This window comes from Paralichthys olivaceus, chromosome 8 (assembly GCF_024713975.1).
Source record: "Paralichthys olivaceus isolate ysfri-2021 chromosome 8, ASM2471397v2, whole genome shotgun sequence".
Taxonomy (NCBI): Eukaryota; Metazoa; Chordata; class Actinopteri; order Pleuronectiformes; family Paralichthyidae; genus Paralichthys; species Paralichthys olivaceus.
In genome coordinates this window covers 24,328,832-24,349,675 of record NC_091100.1, presented here as the reverse complement: position 1 = coordinate 24,349,675, position 20,844 = coordinate 24,328,832, and the positions used below count along the sequence as shown (strand labels likewise).

Genomic DNA, 20,844 nt, shown 5'->3' with positions numbered 1-20,844 from the left:
GCGTCATAGCTACTCTCCCAAACTTCATAAACATGCACTGACTCACGACTGCTACAGGATGACTTTTCCATGACTCACTCGCTAACTTATGGCTATCGTCTCTTCTTTCTTTTGGTCCAAATTAATCATCATGTTTATTACATTCCTGCCAAGGCAGACACCGGCTTTATTTATTGATGGATATCAGGACTTAAAGAGGATTTCAACAAGTAATATTAAAAGTGTTTTCAGAGAGAAATTACCCACCCTTCCTTTAAGCATCCATGTGTGTTTCATGGGATGTGCACATGATTTGCAGCTGCTCAAACAACAAGCTTCACCTTTGAAAAAAATGCAACAAATCTACAAACCTGTGCAGCATGACATTTTTTTGTTTGGAATTCATCGAAAAAACAAACCCTGATGACAATTTGTAAATTTATTAACACAACATAGCAAATGCTGAAACATTGTTTCTGCTGATACATAGCTGGAAGTGAGACTATGAAACTTTTGTTGAACAGCAGCTACAAATCGTGATTACAGGATAGACTGAATTTCCTTTCATTTCTGTCCTTTCAGTCAGTTGCTTCAAGATAACATCATTAGGCAGCATGATAAGAGCGAGTGGAATAGGACCGCGAGCACAAATCAGCAGTGCTGACTGTTCACTGCTTTATTTAGATGACAGAATTCCTGAAACGTTTATTTATGACGTGCTAAAACACAGTGTAACCGCAGTGCAGGTGGAGGAGAGCTGCAATTAATGTTGTGGTTGTTTTTTTTCCCCCAAAAGCAGACGTCAAGTACAATTTCATTCTCTTCATTCTCAGTCAGTTAAAGTAGGTTCAGTCTGACCCTGCCACCACAGTAAAGATGGTGTCACTGCAGGACAGCAACACATAAATCAGAAGTCTGACTAGTCCATACATCCAGTGTGTGTACGTGTGTTTGTGTGTTCAGTATGTACAGTATGTGACACTCACTCCACTGGGGGATTGATGTCCTCAGCTTTCGTCTCAAAGAAGCGCAGCACCTCCTCACTCTGAGAAATCTGAGGGGGGAGTCGCACCAGCGCCTGAGGAGACAGACAGAAAGAGAACAGTGGGTACAAAAAAAAAGAACAGCCTACGATCAAAAAATATCATTTTAGTGATCATAGGGCACTCTGGTGATACAATCTGGAAATAAGATGCATTTTAATATCAGATTTAAATTGAGTCTTTTGGAGTGTACTAAGTAAATGGGAAATTGTTTTCCTTACCATAAAATTGTAAGATGACAATATGTTAATAATAATAATAAATAATGCATTGTATTTAAAACACATAATAACAATGCAAAAACGGCAAAATATCAGATGATTAATGAACCAATATATAAAAATAGGCTAATAGAGTATGTATAAAATCGACAATAGTAAAAACAAGACACAGAATAAGCAAGTCTTAAAATGGCTTTGAGACGAGATGATGGTGGGGAGAAAGTCAGTGTCACAGATGGCTTGTGGGAGAGAGTTTCAGAGATGAGGGGCTGCACAGCTGAAAGCTCCAGAGCCCATAGAGCATAAGTGGGCAGGAGGAGTAGTGAGGAGGAAGATTGGAGAGTATGGCAGCGTTGTGTCCACAGCTCGTTCCACCGCCCCACAGAAGCCATGGCTGGTGCAACTTTAAAAATCTTTGATTCCTTCAAATGTGAAGGTTTGTTTTCCTCATTTTTAAAGGTTTTAAAGGTCATATTTATATTAGCAAAAAGGTAATCACACTATCAATTAGAGGAAATAAATGTCTAGTCCATTTCAGCCATTCTTGCTCCTCTGTTCTCTCCCTGTACTTTCACTGACAAAGCCAAACTACAGTCTAAGAGAGGATCGTATGTCTGGCTAACCATGTATATTTAATGATCTAGCCTGCTTTCACCAAAGGCATAGCTCATGTACAGTAGTGGGGTGCTGGACCATGAACATGTGTGGTGACATGCACGATCGGCACAGACCCGAGCTCCCTTCATATTTCATTCATTGGTTCCTATATTATTGAAAGAGCCTTGTAGTTGTGATTGAAGAGGCCGTATCTGGCTGTGCACCCACAGCTGGCTGGACTCACCATCCCGCAATCTCCAGAGAGCAGATCCTTTGACAACACTGGGTAATTACTCTTCCTCTCTGTTGTTTGGCTCGTAAACAGGATGTAGGAAGTAAACAGTGCGACAGGCTCCACAGTGCTGAGCTAAGAAACCGGCTCGCTACAGCAAACTGTAAACATTAGAGCACTTGGGTCATTTGGGTAATTAGGAAGCTGGTTCCCGTTTCATAAAGCCTCGCTTGTGCTGGGCTACGGATCGAGTTCATTTCATGATGTGTATAATTGCTTTTGGTTTTTTACTTCTTTTGGTCCCAATTACCAAGCTGATACTGTAACTAACCTTTCCTAATGCAGGCCAACGATACTGCTGCCTAATTGTGTGTATGGAGACAAACACACTGGCTTTTTGCCAAGAGGAAGGAAGGAAGTGGGGAAGGTAGGGCGGAGGAAGAGATCTGAAACCAGGATAAATAAAAACTTAATAAGGGAAGGAACAGGAAGTGATAAGGCGAGTCTCCCTTGAACTATAGAATGAGAAACGCCATTACTTTCAAGGACACTAATTTAGGGGAGAACTTTCTTTTTTCTTTTCCTGACTCTCAAATGAGGGGATGAGGTTATTAGTGTGTGGGAGTTTGAAATGATGGAAGACCTCAAAGCCTGTTTCATGATGTGCAGTGGCAGAGAAGTTGGATGCACAACTAGGTCGCTCTGCTTCTCTGAATGTGGTGCATGTGACAATAAACAAAGCTGCAGTCGGCAAAGATCATAAAGTTTTCCCATCCGAGTCAAGTCCCTCACTGCCTCTGCAAACCAAAGTGTCACAGTAGATTAATTTAAGGCTCAGGAAAAGCACTAATAAATATTGTAGCTCGTCACTGTGAGCGCCATGTAAACTCTTTCCACGTCCACAATTGTGTCTAAGCATCAGACCCCACGTTTAAAGCATGTGAAGGGACGGTATAGACTGTGACTTCTGACCCCTCACAGGCTGGGGGACATTCCCCAGAGTCAGATGGGGGAAATGAAGGATGTTTATAGTAAGGCATATTTACCCTGCAGTAGTCGTCGATGAAACGCAGCCGCTTCATGGCCACATCTCGCACATGACTCCTCCGGAACAGGATCTTGCCTGGAGTGAAGGAAAGGAGGGAGAAAGTACAAATAAAGGTAGGAGGTGGTGGTGATTGATACAAAGGAGAAAGTATTTATATACATGTATCATAAAGTATTTGACATATGCACAAAGCACCTCCCAAAAAACATCCTATCTGAGCTGATTTCACAATGCAGACTGCTGCGTGCAATACCCTATACTGCCGGGAGATGGTGGTAATGCAGGGGGGTGATCCTTCATCATGGCCAAACCAATCTCAATCCCACACTCAAAGACCCAGCTGTCTGTCCCCCTATGGATTCCATGACCTCTGTCTGTGACATGGCTTTCTAAATAACAAATAGGATCTATTCACACATGGGACATGCATTTTAGGCCCTCCTCTCATCCCACACATTGGGAGCAATAAAGCCCACCACTGAGGATCACAGGCCCCTATACAGACGGTATGCACTTCATTCTTCTGGGGGGTTTCTTACATTATACATTTTTTTTGCATGCTGCTATTTAAGGAGACTAAAATAAATAATTGACTAATGTGAACTGACTGAGAATATTTACAAGTATGTTAAGTATGAAAGGATAACTTTCAAAAGAGACCAAGGGGGAGTTTTTACCAGACTGGGTATTGTTTTAATAACTTTGAAATTTTTGGAACCAAAACTTCTTTCATTTCATCACTTTGTTTATATATAACCATATATAACCATGTTTTTTTCCTATCCTTTTTAGCAAAAGACTCAGACATTCAATGTAAAAAGTTCTCTTCACACATGCAAAATGCTCGATGACTTTGCCTGAACAAAAAATGGGAAAATTGAGATTGAAAACCATAGCTATCTTATCATGGAGGATAATAAGTTTCAATACAATCTAATTGAATTAGGTACCAAAAACAGGATTTTAGATTTTAATGTATGTGGTTTGAATATCTTTCAACTTTCTTATGATCAAATTCTTTGATCTTCAAATTGAGTCTCTAGTTCAAGCTGGACTTTTTTTTCTTCATTTTTAGATAAAGAAGTGGTCCGTCGAAGATTCAAAGTGAAATAATTTAAAGTTATAAATACAACAGTATCTGGATTTCAACCATAACTATACAGTAGAGGTATGCGGCTCTGTCAAATACCAATTTCGTTGCTTCGAAGCTTCAATGACACTTTTTCATAATCTTGCCCTTGTTGGTGTAACTTATTGTAAGTCTGTCACATGATCACATGTCACTGCTGGTAATGATAGATGAGAGCTGTGAGGCATAAGATCAAATGTCCTTGTCTAATATTAATAATATTTAATGTCGATGCATAAATGATGTTGGATTACTGTTTCTTATTTCATGAGCTATTAGTATTTTACTTGTAATATATACATGTGTATAATAATAATGATAATGTTTAGTGTGTATATGACTACTGATTTGTACTACCAATTTAAATGCTCAATGTCTAAATGTTGTATTGCTTTTACATCCGATATCAAACAAGTAAAGATTAAGTGATTTCTAATGCATGTTTATCACAGACCTTTATCTGATCTATAGTCCTGCAGACTACATTTGAGTCAATTTTTTTCTAACACAAGTGTCCTCAAACAAACACTCAATAATGTGTCGCCAGGTGACAGATTCAGAGGACGAGGAGGGATTGAGGGTGGAGAGCATTTACAGGAGATACTGGGCTCATGCATGGGCATAAACATATAGATGCACACACATATTTACACAAGACATCAGTGTGATTAGCAGAATTCCTCTCAGCCCTTCTGCCCCGGACACTGAACTGCCACAAATACCACCATCGATCACTGCCAAGCCGTACTGTAGGTCACCATGAACCTGAATGTCAGGCAACGACTTGCAGCAGGAGAGATGAGCACATGTGGCATGACTTAAATCAATACTAGGACATGCACAAGGTAAATCACACACACACACACACATCCGCATAATAAAGTAATCAAACGCGTATACATAAGCTCGACAAAAACATAAACACAAAGTCGTACAGACATGCAATCAGCTGAGATTTGAAAGTCACTGATAATGGCCTGTCAGCAGTAACATGGTACACACACAGCTATACTATACACACACAGGCACACACACATGCACCACAGGCAGGCATCAGTAACCAGCTCATATTGACGCCCCGCGAGTGCCAGCCATACATTATTAATATGGGAGCCTGTTCAGATAACTGGAGCTCAGGAGCAGGCTACTACCTGGGAGAAATGGAATGATCCTCTTCTTCGGGTCTTTTTGCCCTCCCTCAATTGGGAACTTGTCAAGTATCTGCATCTGCAGAGGGAAGATGAGAAAAAAAACAGTTTAGTTTTGTAGCTTAAAGTTTGACTTTCAGCATGTTGGGAAATAAGCTTATCTGGTTTCTGTGTGACAGTAAGATAAGTCAACAGCAAATATCAGAGTCAATATTAAATATAAAGCTGGAGCCAGAATGCAGTTTAGCAAAAGAGAAAAAGCCAATTCAGATGTTACCATATTTAACATCCATATGTTTTACGCAAATGTTTCATTTATTCATTGAATGGTGATTTAATTGTATTGTCATTTTAGTCATTTGTTTCCATTCTTAATACCTCCAAGGAAAATGGAGATTTTTTTCTAACTTCAAACAACATAAAAATATGAGCATTCATGTTGTCATTGCCTAGCAATGTTCTGGCCACTTAACCCCATTAGCATCAACAATACTGTGTACACAACTCCCCATCTTGTAATCACGATCTCACTGATGCCATGTAATGGTGGTATAAGGAGGAGGTGCATTTCTCTTTCTATGGTGCAGAATAATTCCTAGTTCACACAACACAATTTTTTTCCGCCGAATTCCCACTTGCACACAAATTCGATGACAAAAGCTCTACATCAGAGCCAAATCAGCGTCAGATCGGCAGTTGCCTATGAACTTTTCAAAGACGGGATATAGGCTCACGAGCATGTCACCTCCTCCAACTAGATTTCTAGCTGGCTAAATATCTAGACAAATCTGGACAACTACAGCCAATCAGAGCAGACCAGAAATAGCCAGTGGTTTCTTAGATCTGTAGTGCGCGCCCCCCCCCCCACCGTTGTCAGTCAGTCATATAGTATGAACTCACAACAACTCCAATCACAAGGCAGCGAGTAGTGTAGTGTGACAGCACCGCCATTTAACGATTTTGAAAGTCACGTAGTGTGAACTCCTTTCCATCAGCACCTAAACTGTACTGAGAGCAACCCTCCTATCCTAACCTAAGTTTTGTTGCTGAAAAATCCCATTCCTCCTGCATTACAGATGAGTTGTTCCACTTATTTTACTCGAAAAAAGAAAGGCTTAATATCTGGCAAATATGGCTCCCAGAGATGACTAAAAAAAAATGTACTTTCCATTTTTTATCTATTTTTCATCTTTTCTCTTCAAAGAGGATGTGCAGCACTTTGGGGATGACAACCCTCATATGCATTTAATCCCAAACCCACATGAGCGTATCACACATATTCTAAAAATCAAATCCTGTCAACACATCTTTAGTCCCAAGGGCAGCAGAGCAGCAGGGCAGCGGTGGGTCGGTGAGCCGAGGGGTTCACAGGAGTCAAACGAGCTCAGATTTATTCATAAAGACACCGACATGGTGAGAAGAGAAGTGCTGACACCGGAGTTGGAGGTGCAGGAAGAAGGAAAAAGAGCGAAAGAGGGAGGATGGAGACAGAGAGAGAGACAGAAAAAAGGTGGAGCCGAAACAGGGAAAATGAAAGAGACGAGGCGCACAGAGAAAGAAAGATGCAGCAGAGGGCAGGGGGTGTATATGTATGTGTCAGCCCTATTGTGTTTACCCAGTTTCACCCTTCAAATAAATCATTCAAGAGAGGGATTAGAGAGAAAGTAAAGGAAAAGCAGAGGAGAGATGCAGAGCACCAGCAGATGTACTGTACTTTACAGCACTGCAGCAAACTGTTTCCTACAGTAATCAGAGATGGAAAGGAGCTGATGAAGAGTGAGCATGTGTGTGTATATGTTTGTACGCTTGGGGGATGGAAGGAAGATGATTAAAGGAAAAAGGAGAAAGGAGAGAAGCGATTAGTTATGTCTGTATCTGATGGCCAAGGGCTGTAAGAGACCCTGGGGAACTAAGTGAGCAAACAGCCTGGTGGGGCTCCATATGTGTGGAGACAGTGGGACAGTCTGACACAGACAAACAAACACACACACACACACACACACACACACACACTTTATCAAATCCCCAAAGCAACCTCCTGACACATGGTTCCCTAGATCCAGTTCTTTCTGTCCATCTGTCAATCCGCATCCACCTTTTCATTGAACTCCTGTCTTCTTTTACCTGGTTCCACTTGGCTGGAGAGTTAGAGGACACCAGAGAGAGAGTGGGAGGGAGGGAGGGAGAGAGAGAGGGAGGGAGAGTCGACACTTTAACAGTCTTCATCCAGATTCATGGTCGACAGTGGCTCAGGAGGCAGAGCGACATTGTCCACTCATCAGAAGGTTGGTGGTTTGAATGTGTAAAGTGCTTTGAGTGGAAGATCTATATAAATTCATTCAGTCATCTCAAAGACCCCCAAAACCCCAAGTCCTAGCCCTAGCCCTCCTAGAGGAGCTTTTCATAAAGCTGCTTTCTGCATCCACACAATAAGCTCTGCTGCTGCAGCAGCACAAAACTTGAAGCAGGCCCAGCTGTTTGGACCCCCTCCCCATGCTGCCTGGGACAAAAAAATCCTGCTGAATTTACAACCCACCGTGGCAGACACCCAGGGGTGGACGGATGATAGACAAGTAACTTAACATTTAGCAGAGTAGCACATGCTGAATTTATAACACTTACTCAAAATGTGGCTGCACCCCTTTTTTCCACTCTCTTCACAAAGATGAATGATGTGGTGAAATATGAGATGAGCAAAATGTTTAGAAAGTGTGTGGTTGAGTAAATATATGCTATACGTGTGCTCATGTATGTGCAGGTGCTAGAACTGGAAAGGACAGAAACCCCTCTGAGGCTTGACGTGTCAGCTCTCGGCTCATGTCATCTTCGATCCACTTTCACCGGCTTCCTTTTCCCCAAAGTTCAACACTCAAGCACCTCCCCGTCCCACCCCGGTCCCAAATGGCCCACTTGGATGAAGGTCTGCTCATTATTTAAAACTATCTCCAGTTGTCGAGCTCGCCCTGAAATACACGCTGCCCTGACAGATTCCTGGCAAGAGGAAGTGTGTTCACATCCCACCAGGAATTGCTGGATCACAGGGAGAGAAAATGGTGAGAGCAGGTGGGGCGCAAGGATCAGGTGACGGAACCTGTGACACAACTGCCCCTTTTTACATGCATGCATACCCACTGTACGCTGCGGAGTGAAGCACTAAGCACCTCGCTTAATTCACTTGCAATATAATAAACACGCAATCATCAGTCCGGGTGGTAATTCTCAGTCCCTAGAATGTAAAACCAGAGCGAGAAGAGGAAAAAAGGAAAAAAGGCTCATGCCAAACCGTTGCTCCACTTCCCAGACTTCACTTCACTGTCTCCTTGGTAACCAGCACAGAGATAGTGTGAAGAAGAGTTGTGAAGGGACGTGATTGGATGGTGCTGTGCAGCACTGGACCACTGGTGTAAATGTTGGGAGTCAGGTAATAAAAAAGCAAGAAGATGAGGTTCTTTTATCTCTCGTCAGAATGAGTACAGATTAACTTAAAACATAAAAAGAAGCCCCTTTCTGTGTGTGATAAATGTGACATGGTCCTATCCAAATATAAAACCCAGGATATTTTGTAGAGCTCACTCTAATATGGCCTTGGAAAATGTACCCACACCTAATGTGCATTAATTAATTATTTTTAAAAAGACATCCAAGGATAGTAAATGGTTACACCTCAAACAATCCAAGCGTTGGCTGGGGTTCTGCTGAGAGAGCTAATCCCCCATTAATAAACATTTATGAACATAAATCACAGTTAAATCAACAATGCCATAATGAAGCATATAGGGAGGAGGGGTGGTGGAGGGAGCTGTGGCAGCTTGGGTATTGGCATGAGGGGTATCAGCACTAATGGAGAGGTTCACCTCTAACCAAGACTTAACCAAACTGTGTCTAAACCATAGACTGTATATAAAGAGGTCTAAACTAAACTCAGTCTACACTTGTTCATTTGGGTACTAGACATACTGACAAACAGACCTGAGACCAAGGAGAATACTACAAGGCTTCAACCTTATGTGATTGGACTGATTTGGGTTTAATCAGTCCAAAGTCAGCTCTTAGATCGTAGGAATCAACATAAGGTCTCACGCCTGCAGTTAATGATTAGCTTCAATGATAGCTGTTATGTTGTTTACAGGTTTTTTTTTTGTAAACTGTTAAGGAAAACAGAAACCAGTCAGAAAGAAAACTGAGGACATGCCTTTGGCTTGTCCAACCTATAATTCAAAGTCAAACAATAAGAAATCTACAATGACATGAAACAGAGGAAAGCAACATGTCTTCATACTTGAGGGGATAAAAACCAGGGAATGTCTGCTACTTTTGCTTAATAAATTACACAAAATAATTATTAGTTTATCATTTCGTTAATTGATCAACTAGTTGTTTAAGCACCTGTCTTAGGGTCTGTTATGGCTGTATGTGTTTCCTGTTCTGTCACCCTGATTTTCTCTTGTCTCTCCTCTTGCTCCAGCCTGATTAAACCAATCTGTCATCAATGAGGTGCACCTGGCCAGTGGACCGAGATTCTTTAAAAGCTCCTGTGTCAGGATCAGAAGGGAGGCTTCCAGTGTGGGGGCTGCTGGGCCTCAGCATGGGGTTTTAACATTGTTTAATTTGATGATGATAAATCCCATGGTTCTGATCTTGATTTGTGTCAGTGGTGGTCAGTGATTTTACATGTTCCTTGCCTCATAGGGCCAGGTATATTTTTTCCCCAAAATGCAACTTTATACAAGAACACTAATCAAACAAATCAACACAACATCCACTTCAAGGACAATATGAAGTATCTAAATCTAAAGTATAATCCACAGTTACAACTCGACAGGGTCTGTGTTGAAAGAAAGAGTTGAACAGCAGCTCCGTCTTCATATCAGCCACATGTGCTAAGAATAGAGCCTCCATATAAGGAGCTGTGAGAGTCAGTTGGCATAAACTTGAGGGATGCCATACTGTTATTGTGCAGTGAATTGATGCCTCACTTCCTGTTAGTGGTCACGTGACAGCGAGGGTTTACCCCAGGCTTCACAGCAGTGGAACAGAGTGGAATGGAAATAAACACTCATGCATTGAACCTCTGGAGCAACTCATGACCAGCATGACAAGGCAGCCATGTGATCTTTGAGCCGTTTCCACAGCATCGTGGTGATAGTGAGCGAGGCCACGGACCCAGCATATCTGTTCTCACTGTTCTGAAGGGAAGACGTGACAAGGTCACTGCTCCTGCACTCGTGTTTGCAAACAAACATCAAGTTAATGATAAAACCAACACATCTCCAGTCTCCATGATGTTAACATGTTGTTTCCTCTCTGTTCCATCCATCAACTCCCCTCTTCCGTCCCTCAGCTCATTTTCTTTTTGAGGAACAGCAGCTCAGGGGGAATAATGATGCAAGAGTCTTAGACTTCCTTGACTTGAAAATTACAGCGATTGAGCCAATCTGTGGTACAGATCAAACTTTACTTTCTCTATCAGCTCAGACCCTAAAGACAGCAGGATGGAAACTAATGGTGCAGATGAAACAAGTGGGAACATGCCGGCAGTATTTAGTTTCAGAGAGACAGATGTCTGAGATGAGCTTGAGGGGGGAAGGCGTTCCTTTCCAGCCACAATCAGTCACAGTTGTGCCTCTAAATATAAACCAACACCCTGGCAAAAGCTCTGCCCAGGGTTGGCACATTATATATGGATGGAACATAAGATCCTGGTATCATGCATCTTATATTATGCAGTGAAAGCATGTGTGGGTGTGGAGTGGGCATCGAGTTTGTCTAAAAATTTGAGTTATTTTCCTGGAGATGTCAACACTGTGGGGCTCCATTGCCCATGTGGCAACCAGGCTCCCCTTTGTTTCAATAACACAACAGGTGCAGGGATGTGGTAACCTCTGCCTGTCCACAGTCACTCATTCGTCACTCCTCAGTCTCAAGCCTAAGAGCCCACTGTGGCCTTTGGAACAGAGCAAAGGGATGGGCTTTGACTGTGAAAGACCCTTCATGTAATCAGATCCCAATTTCTGGAGGGGCTGAACCACAATTCGATCTTCCTTTAAAACACAGTGGCATGTGTTGCCATATGAGTGATGGTTTCATGTCAATATGAACACTTCACCCAATGGTGTTGTACAGGAATATGTGTTTGCTTGGTCACATTTTAGGGCTGAAACTAACAAATGTTTTCATTAAAAAATGAATCTGTTGACAGAAATGAATAAAAAATCAAAATTTCCGAGATTACTAGGTAACATCTCCCATTAGTTTTTTGTTTTTTTTTAATCCAACCTGCACCCCAAAACAAGAGAGATTCAATTTACAATGATATGGCTGTGGCCATATTGATTTTTTTTTACTTACTGCACAAATTGGTAATGCCATGAGTGTAGCCCCACAGATGAAGTAACTGCCAGAAAATACAAATACACTTTTTGCTTTCTCTGTGGTACTTCATTACTGTGACAAACCCCCCCCTGGGGGTGGCTCTCATTGCTTCGTATGACAGCCAGTGCGTAGTCCGCAGATGTGCTGCGAGAGTTGATGTGGCATTCCCCAGACCACACTTTTCAAACAAAGTTAGAGATCTTTTGTGTTGTGAAAAATGTTGTATCATCATGAAACTGTGGCAGGATAAAGGCATCACTATATATTTAGGTTATAGGAGCCTATATACAATGCCAAAATGCTTTGTATACAATATACAAAGTGAGTGTAGTGTGTGTGTATATATATATATATATATATATATATATATATATATATATATATATATATATAGTAGTCAGTGTGGGTGCGACATAAGGTGGTAACCACTAAAGCCCTATAGTCCAAGCGGATTAGTAAAACAACAAAGACAATGATTTGTGGTACATCGCAGTGTGATTTGCTTGTTTACACTACAGCTAAAATAAAGACTGTTGATGAAGTTTTTTTGATGTACAGCTTCCACATACATCTGCACATGAGATCTCACAACAGTGAAAGCTGAGTCAAGGGCAGCTTGCCAACACAGTCAGTGTGTAGCTGCTCAAACATCCCAGGATCAACTGCAATGCATACACGCTATTGTCTAAAAACGAATGCTGCCCCCTATGTTTAACAAGCCCTAGCCTCTATCAATAGCACATGGCCACTCCAATGAAAATAACAGAAACGATAGATGCAATCGCTGCTGGTCAAGCTAGCTTCCATAGACAATATCCTGATACCACCACAAGAGGGCAGTAACTTACAAGATGAATGCAAACACATAGCATTGCATTCTTAATGGGATCAAACAGGAAGGATATAATGTTTTTATTTGGCATTGCTCTAATTGATGTCTATTTTTTACCTTTAATTGATCTAGCATAGTATTTGCTTTGCTTGTGCTGAGGGGCACCACTGAATTTCAAATTGTAAATAATTTCATCAAAGTTAAAACGCGTAAGCTAGTTTGCCAAATGTATCAGTTGTGTTAGCACTGTGTTTAAACAAAACCTTGCCTGCCCAAGGAGAACCTTGACAGGCAAATGCAGGGTTTTCAAAACACTGTAACATTCCATATGTTTTGCTCTCTCCAACTCACAAGTTCAGCGGAGGTAGTGGTGTTGAAGTTCAGACAACTGGATGCTTAACTCACACATATAGTCATTAAAATTACATTAATCAAAGAGATAAAAGAGCATAAGCTGTTGATGAGAGAATAGGTTGTGTGTAAACATACTGTGGGTAGAAGAGAATAATAATTGAGCAGGCATTTGCTTTTCAGCTCACATACTGAAAATTAATGGCATCAAGCCAGAGATGACTATTTTTAGCTCAAAATAAATTTCAGATTTGAAGGCATGAGAAACAGCCAATCATTTTATTCTATGAACTTTCTGCTAAAGTTTAACCTCTCCTCATATTTAATAGAAGCACTGACTAAACGTCCGGTGGCATTTTCAGGCCATTTGCCTCCTTGAAAAACAGCTTTGCTTTCCCAAGCAGCTGCAACCTCAGTGTGAGGAAAGGAACAGTGTCAGCTTACACACTGCCGGCTTTAGTTTGGGTTTAGTAAGTAGGCCAGCCAACTTACAGTTCAAGGCAGAGAGGAAGGGCTCTCACCTGTGCCAGGGTTCAGGACTAGCAGAGAAATGCAGGACCTAATTTAGCCATCCTGACGGCCTCAAGAGTTTCCATCCTGAAAGCCAGTACAAACCTTGGGTAATTTGGCCAAACCACAGGCTTTCCCTGTTGGGGTGAATCGGTAGTGCCATCCTTCTGCATGTGTGTATGTACTTCTATTTTTGTGAAGGCCAGTTTGACTATAAGACCCTATTGTGTCTACAGTCATGGCATTTTGGAAATGTGAGGATATATTGGCTGCTTTTGGGCACATCTTCAATGAGCTGTACATGGTTTAAGACTAGGTGTCATGGTCTGGGTTAGGGGCAGGTTTAGGTGAGGGTTAAGGGGTCTGGAATTTAGTAGTGATGGGAAAGGTGGATTTCTGTAGGGCATAACTAAGATGTGTGTGTGTGTGTGTGTGTGTGTGTGTGTGTGTGTGTGTGTGTGTGTGTGTGTGTGAGCGATAGAAAGATAGAGAGAGACAGAACGAGAAAGACAGGGTGATCAGTGCAGTGCATTGCCTGGACCAGACTTTTCAGGGCGTGGAGGGGAAAAGAGAAGTGAGGTTTGGAAAATAACCATGAGTGGGTCGACAGAAGTAAAGAAGGCATGAAAGAGAAGGGCAGAAAGCCAGAAAACCAGAAAGAAAAAAGTCAATTCAAATAAGCTGCTTTTCTTTGTCCAGTTATTCAATGACAAAGAAACTGGAGCAAGGTTGAAGGTGTGTGTTAATTTTAAATAATATGTTGTGAAAGGGAAAATACATTTGTGGTGAGCTACTTCTCAAAAATGTACAAGTTGGAAAATTGTACAGAAAAGTACTTGAGCATAAATGTAAGGGGACACTGTGACTTCCTGTGATGCCCCCAGGGGAAGAAAGCTAGTTAGCTAGTATTTGGTCACAATAAAGGGTCATTTCTCTTGAGCAATGACACAACTTTGTAAATCATGTTTATTTTAACCTTTTGGCTGCAGTATTGTCTAAATGCTAAATAAAGCTGTATGAGAACCAAAATGCCAGCAATCCTGCTACTGTGATTGTGGAAATGTCTTTCTTTGCATTTCACATCTTAGCTTTGTACATTTTGGTTTTCAAACTGTATTGTTGGCACATTTTTTGTGCTTCTTCATTTGGAAAAAAACGATTCTATAGGGTTCATCCTAGGGGCATTGAGGAAATGTCTAGGGGCACCCGGGAGGGGATCTGTTTAAGGTGCCTTTACACCAAAGATTCCCAATAATGAGTTGAAACTTGCAATGACTTGTAAAAGAATGTGGTATTTAAAGGTCCAGTGTGTAAGATTTAGGTGAAAGGGAACTATTGGCAGAAATCTTATGTAGAATAAGCTTGCTAGCTTGTTTCATCTAAATTGTATGAATTGTAGTTTTCTTTACCCCAGAAAAGACCCTTTATATTTAAATACTTTATATTTACATCGAGGGGACCCTCTCTATGGAGGCCGCCATGTTTTTTACATTAGTCCAGACTGGACAAACTAAACACCTTTTGAGTTTTTATGACAACTGAAGCTACCACAGGTTCTTTTTCATGTTTGGAAGGAGAGGGTGAGGTGAGGGGTGTTCAGCTGCAACATGCAACTTCAACACTAGATATCACTAAATTCTACACAGTGTAGCTTTAATATTAAAACCTGCCATTTAACACAAATGTGACTAGCTTACACAGTGTGTTGTTTCTGCCAAGGACACTTCACTTCATTGTTTCTCTCAGCTTTCTGGAGTGCTGCTCCGTGCATGTCACAGTATCATTTATAAAGAATTATAACATGGCTTTTACTATGTAATCTTGGAAAATAGAGGCTCTAATTCTTAATATCCTCATGTAGAAAATGTTATGGTCTTCTTCCCCTTCAGATTTTTTTAACTACTACACATACTATAACTGTTCAGTGTGGTTTATAGGTAGGACTAACTGCATACATTACAACTCTGCCATATTAAAACGACTATGCATTTATAATGAATGTAAATAAACTAATTTCTCTCAACACAATACATAAAATCAAACACTTGCCACCTGACAAGTTGAGCCACAGCAGCACCATCAACTCTATTGCAGCCGAGACAGGAGAGTTAACTTGCATCTGTAGTGTTGTTTAAAGGTTTTGTCCAGTCATTAACTTTTAACATCTTAATAAGTATATTAATTTCATTTACCAGGTTTAACCTGCTCAAAATGGCACAAAAAAGGCAGACCAAACTCCATTCAAGAATAAACTTTATTGATTATGTCCTATGTAATGCCTGAAGGTTAGAATATGTTTTATATATCTATATGTGACATATAGATATATAAATGCATTATAAACTCGGAAGAATCATTTCTTAGATTAATTACTAATAATACCCAGGTCAAATTCTAATTTGCATGTTTGTAAATAATGTAACACAGTAGTTCATACATCATTATAATAAGAATATGAATCCAATCTGTAAAGTATAAATTATCATCAAAGGAATAATGAATAATACTCTTAATATTCACTGATGACGATAGTCTTTATCTTATTTGATGGGGCGGTTAGGGAAATATGAGGCACTGGCTAAAAAAAGGTTGAGAACCACCTTAACTTTCTAAAAGTAAATGGTACTATGGTACGCTAAGGGGTTTTAATTTGAATGTCTTTTAATTCCTTTAAAACCTCTCCTGTGTCTGGACTTTACAATGTGATCTGACTGAAATGGAGAGGGGGAAAATTGGATCATCATATAACAGCCTGGATGACCATGAGAAAATCCAGTAATGCATCACAAATACACCGAAAAATGTATGTACTTGTGCACAAATTCATACAGACAGACTAACAATAGAACTGAGAGCAAAGCTAATGCACTTGACCCTGGGAACATCCAAGAAAACAAGCTCAGAGGAGATGGTGGTGACGGAGAGAGGGTGGGAAACAGGCATGGGTTTCTCAGGAGAGACAAGCTGGTGGGGAAAAGAGAGAGAGCTATAAAAGCTGTGGGGGCGAGAGATAGGCTGAGACATTGTAGGGATGAGATATGAATGAAGTGCGCGTGCAGGTGGTGGGGAAGATGTGATAAGTCTAGCATGTGGAGGGAAGCAAAACCAATAGGGAAGAGGCTGATGGAGACTGCAGGAGGAGAGGTGATAGACACCTGGGTTCTGCTCAGAATTCCAGTGGGAATTCTCATCTCTTATCTCAGCATGTCTCTGTGTCAGATTTGCCTTTTGCTTTTTCTATCTGTCTAGTTGGCATTAAATGCCTGTGTCCAAGGCATGCTGTTCACTTGATGTTTGCTCAGTCATTACTCATTAACCTACAGCAGGAGAGGTGAGGCAGGACACGCAGTGGACTGTGACTGGTCACTATCACCGATACTGTAGATAAGCAGAGGTATAGCTTTCGTATATTAGTCTTCAATTCTGCAGCAAGAACCCTTAGGGAAGGTTTGTTTTGACCTGTTTGGAATGCCAGATGGGTGGGGCTCAAGGCAATGGGCTGGAGATGAGTGGCACAGAAGAAGCACTTCATATAAATCATCTTTCATAGACAACAATATGTAGGAAACCAAAACCTCAAAGCTGCTATTTGTAGATCTTTCATATAATTTTTATTTGTAAGAACCTCACCTCTTATTCTGTTCTCAGGTCAGACATGTGTGGGACTTGAAAGTTTAGGTTCAAGTTTTTGACTACTTGATAGACTATGGAGCAGTGCTTCAATGGTTCTTGTTTTGTTTTGTACTGCAGACAGACACAAGGATTCAAACATGTAGCATGATTGATTAGACAATAAAACAATATCAGTAATGATTGCAATATAATTGTCATCAATAGCAAAATAACAAAAGTTCAATATATATTGATATGCCTGGTTTGTCTGAGCACAGTTAGGAGGTATAACAGACACACTCTCAGAATTATAAAACATTTGCTGTTTGCCATTGTCTGCCCATAAGAAGAGTCTGAAACCACAAACTTCACAAATGAGCAAAAATCAGTCTTTAAAGTTAAAAGAAATAATAATGTGACATTTATTTTAATTATTATTGATAATGACTATGATATGAAGACTTTTATTTTGTTTTTGGCCACATCGCCAAGCTCTACAGCACGATACACATTCCTGTCAGTCTCACACTATTCCACGTCCTGTCAACGAACTGCAAATGAAGAACTGCAAAGTTATCATCTAGCATCAATGTAAACAATTGAATTGAAATCTGTTAAATACATTCAACACATTTGCTAGAACTCAAGAATACACACAGTGTGTTTTGTTGTGTAACACTAGAAGTACTGTTGAGATATTTAATGTTTTAATATGCTAAATACATTTCTTGTTGGACCTGAAAATAATTTTCCCCCAATCGAAGTGGCTATCTAGGAGCAAGACATGTTGATGTTGAAACATGATCATGTTATTATTGTGCAACAAGGAAGCAAGTAGGAACTGATTTCATTAACTGACATCCATGTGACATCTTTTAAATTCACAGCTTTCTAGTGTCAGGACATATGAAATGTTTCTCCTTTTCCTTGGTGTGTCCTTCCAGATCTGCAGATAAATAACTGTGGAAATCACTTCATACAGTTTCTTTGTATCACATGCTGCTGATAACATCTGTCATTCAGCTATTCAACAGTGTGAGCTGTCTGCACAACAATAACCGAACATACAGAAAAGACAGACTGTCCTCACTCATCGAGATATACAGTAGGAGTATAAAAAAAAACACTGTGTGATTTATCAGATGAAGAATGAAGATAGCGGCGGCTGAGCTACATATGTAATGAAAAAGAAAAAAAAACCTTGAGCATCCTCTCTGTTCATGGCTCAGTGTGAAGCAGAGCTGCCACAGATATATCCAAGCACAAAGTCGGAGTTGACATTTTTCATACGCTCTCCTCCCCATCTCATTTGAGTGGAGATGTCCTTGGGCTGAACACAAACATGAGGGCTGGCCAGCCAAGCACAGAGAAAAAAACAAGACAGAGATGGAGAGAATAGCAATAGCGTAAGTCTGTCCACTGTCACACATCTCCAGGTAACAGGCAGCAGTGCAAACACAGGACACCGACAGGGGAAGTGGGGAAAGGCTTCTATACTCTATACTGCATCTGTTCAATACACTGGATTTGATCACCATCCACTTAAATATGCACTAAACTTTATAGAGTTCTTCCGAAAAAGACATGAAAATGCAGGGAGTAGGTTTGAGAGAGACTTTTTCATGAACTCCCAAAGTCTCTTCCTCAGCCATCACGCTTTTACATGCAGAGGCTGCCAGCCATGGGAGGGCCTGTAGCCTCAACCTCACCACACACAACACAAGACCAGAGAGGATCTCCCCTCAGTCCAAAACACAGAATCACTCCATGTAAACATAGAGGATCGATCATATCAAAAACAATTTAAGAGTGACCCAGACATTCGTAGGTCCGGGGCTGCTGCTATTTGAATTACGTTTTTCACTAATGGATCATGTATTTCCTTAGTTTAAAGTAATTATGAATAAAAATATAAATTATAATTCATAATTATTTACGAAAAATTATGGTTTAGCCTGCAATTTGAATGATAATATAACAACATCATTGTGCTGGTATTTTTTATCCATATCATGAGGCATCAATTGCCTCACTGTGGTGAGACGATTTCTTTCCAAACTATTTTCACATGGAACCACTTGATTTTAGTGACAGTACGACCCACAGGTGACACTACTTTAACAGCATTACCAGCTTAACATTAACTTTAGTTGATCTCTTCATTCCACTGCTGCCCTCTGTGCATCTCTGATATCAGGACTTCAATCTCTAAACATGTAAAGTTCTTTTTACTTTAATGTCACTTTCATGAATGAACACTTCTGACATTGTCCAGTACTTACTCTACGTTTAGCTCTATTTTAGCTTCATCAACTCTTGAGGGAAATATCTGGGTCTTCAGCTGCTAAATCTGTCACTGTGTTTACTAGCCTGTGGTCAATCTGTCTGTCTGTAGTTTGGTGCTGCAAAAAGTCAGTTCACTAGAACTTTCCACTGAATCTCAATGCTGAAAACAGGCTGATGTGAGTGGACTTGCTAATTTGGAAAACCATAAAAATGAGCTCACAGATGCCACTTAAACCAAACTCTGTTCATTGAAGTCATTGTTAGAGTAAAATTAATTTGTGTTTTAAACATCTCTTGAGATGACCTAACTTTTAACCTTGACAAATTGGTTGCTTTGTCACAACATTTCTCAAAGGATTTAAAATGTTAACATATTTTGAATGATTTAGCCAATTCCTAAACTTCCCACTCATAAACACTCACACACCTCCTGAGTCTCTGTCTTTTGATTGAGATCCAGATTAAGAATACATTTTAAAAAGGTGCTATCTCAACAGATCTATATAATCTTTCTTGATGACTATTTTATTGCAACTTGGCTTTACAAGGTCATTCTGTCTTGCTTTTAGATTAACAAGTCTACCATGATATATTTAGATACGTTTTCATCAGATATCTTCTTTTTTCTGAAAGTTTTTATTTACATCAGCGCTTTTTCTATTATTTCATGTCAAATCATGACAGTTCCTTTTTCAGCCCTCATTCACAGTCACCTTCCAGTCACATCGGTCTGTTTTATCAAATGTCCCACATATGACTGAACTGTTCTCATTCATCCTAAATTTAGCTCACTCTCCAGATCCCTTCAACATAGTTGTGGGAAACCCTGCACAACCCCCCCCCCAGCCATGAGTCCAGTGAGGACCTGGTACGTGTCGTCCTGTCAAGTGCCTGATTGTAACTCGCATGAACGGGTCCTGTGTTAGGCATGTAGGTGTCCTTCCTCTGCCTCTCAGCAGGGGCTAAAAAGTATGTTTCCCTCTTTTTTCACACGCCCATAAAAAATAAAGCAGCCCTTTATCCTCGACCTGAAACAATGGGCTCTCTCATTCAGTTGAGTTACAGTACATCCACAGACCACCTCAAGGACAGGGAGGCTGAGCAAGTGGCCTGACTATTCAGCAATTTATCCTCGAGGATGGCATACCGATAATGCCTTGTGGTCTAGACATATGTTTCCATAAAACAGCCTACTTAGACAGTGACCTTCATTTTAAGCACTTTGACCGCAGCTACTGTATAATTTTCTGCACTGAATATAAGCTGCTGTTTGCCGGAAGCCTGCTGCTAGCATCCGCAAAAGCTACTTCCAAAAAAGTCTGAACCTTGAAACTGAGTCACTAAGCAAACCAGACTAATATCTTCTTCTGCTTCTTCAAAAATACACTAATCACTGTAAATGTTATGTTGGAAAGATGTTTCATTAAAATCTCCCCAAAGGAAACGTTGCTGTAGGGCGACTCATACAAGGGCAGACTCGTACA

The 20,844-nt window shown here is 40.6% G+C and overlaps 1 protein-coding gene across 9 annotated transcripts in view; it reads right to left on the bottom strand.

The window, feature by feature from the left end:
* The window catches only part of sh3pxd2aa (SH3 and PX domains 2Aa), a 107,059-nt gene that overhangs the window by 68,232 nt on the left and 17,983 nt on the right, over positions 1–20,844 (bottom strand). For all 9 annotated transcript variants that reach the window (XM_069529353.1, XM_069529355.1, XM_069529357.1 and 6 more), the window contains 3 exons: positions 5,401–5,476; positions 3,119–3,195; positions 966–1,057 (listed from right to left, as the gene is read on the bottom strand). In XM_069529353.1, the coding sequence (XP_069385454.1) occupies positions 966–1,057; positions 3,119–3,195; positions 5,401–5,476 (245 nt within the window). The remainder of the gene's footprint in view (positions 1–965; positions 1,058–3,118; positions 3,196–5,400; positions 5,477–20,844) is intronic.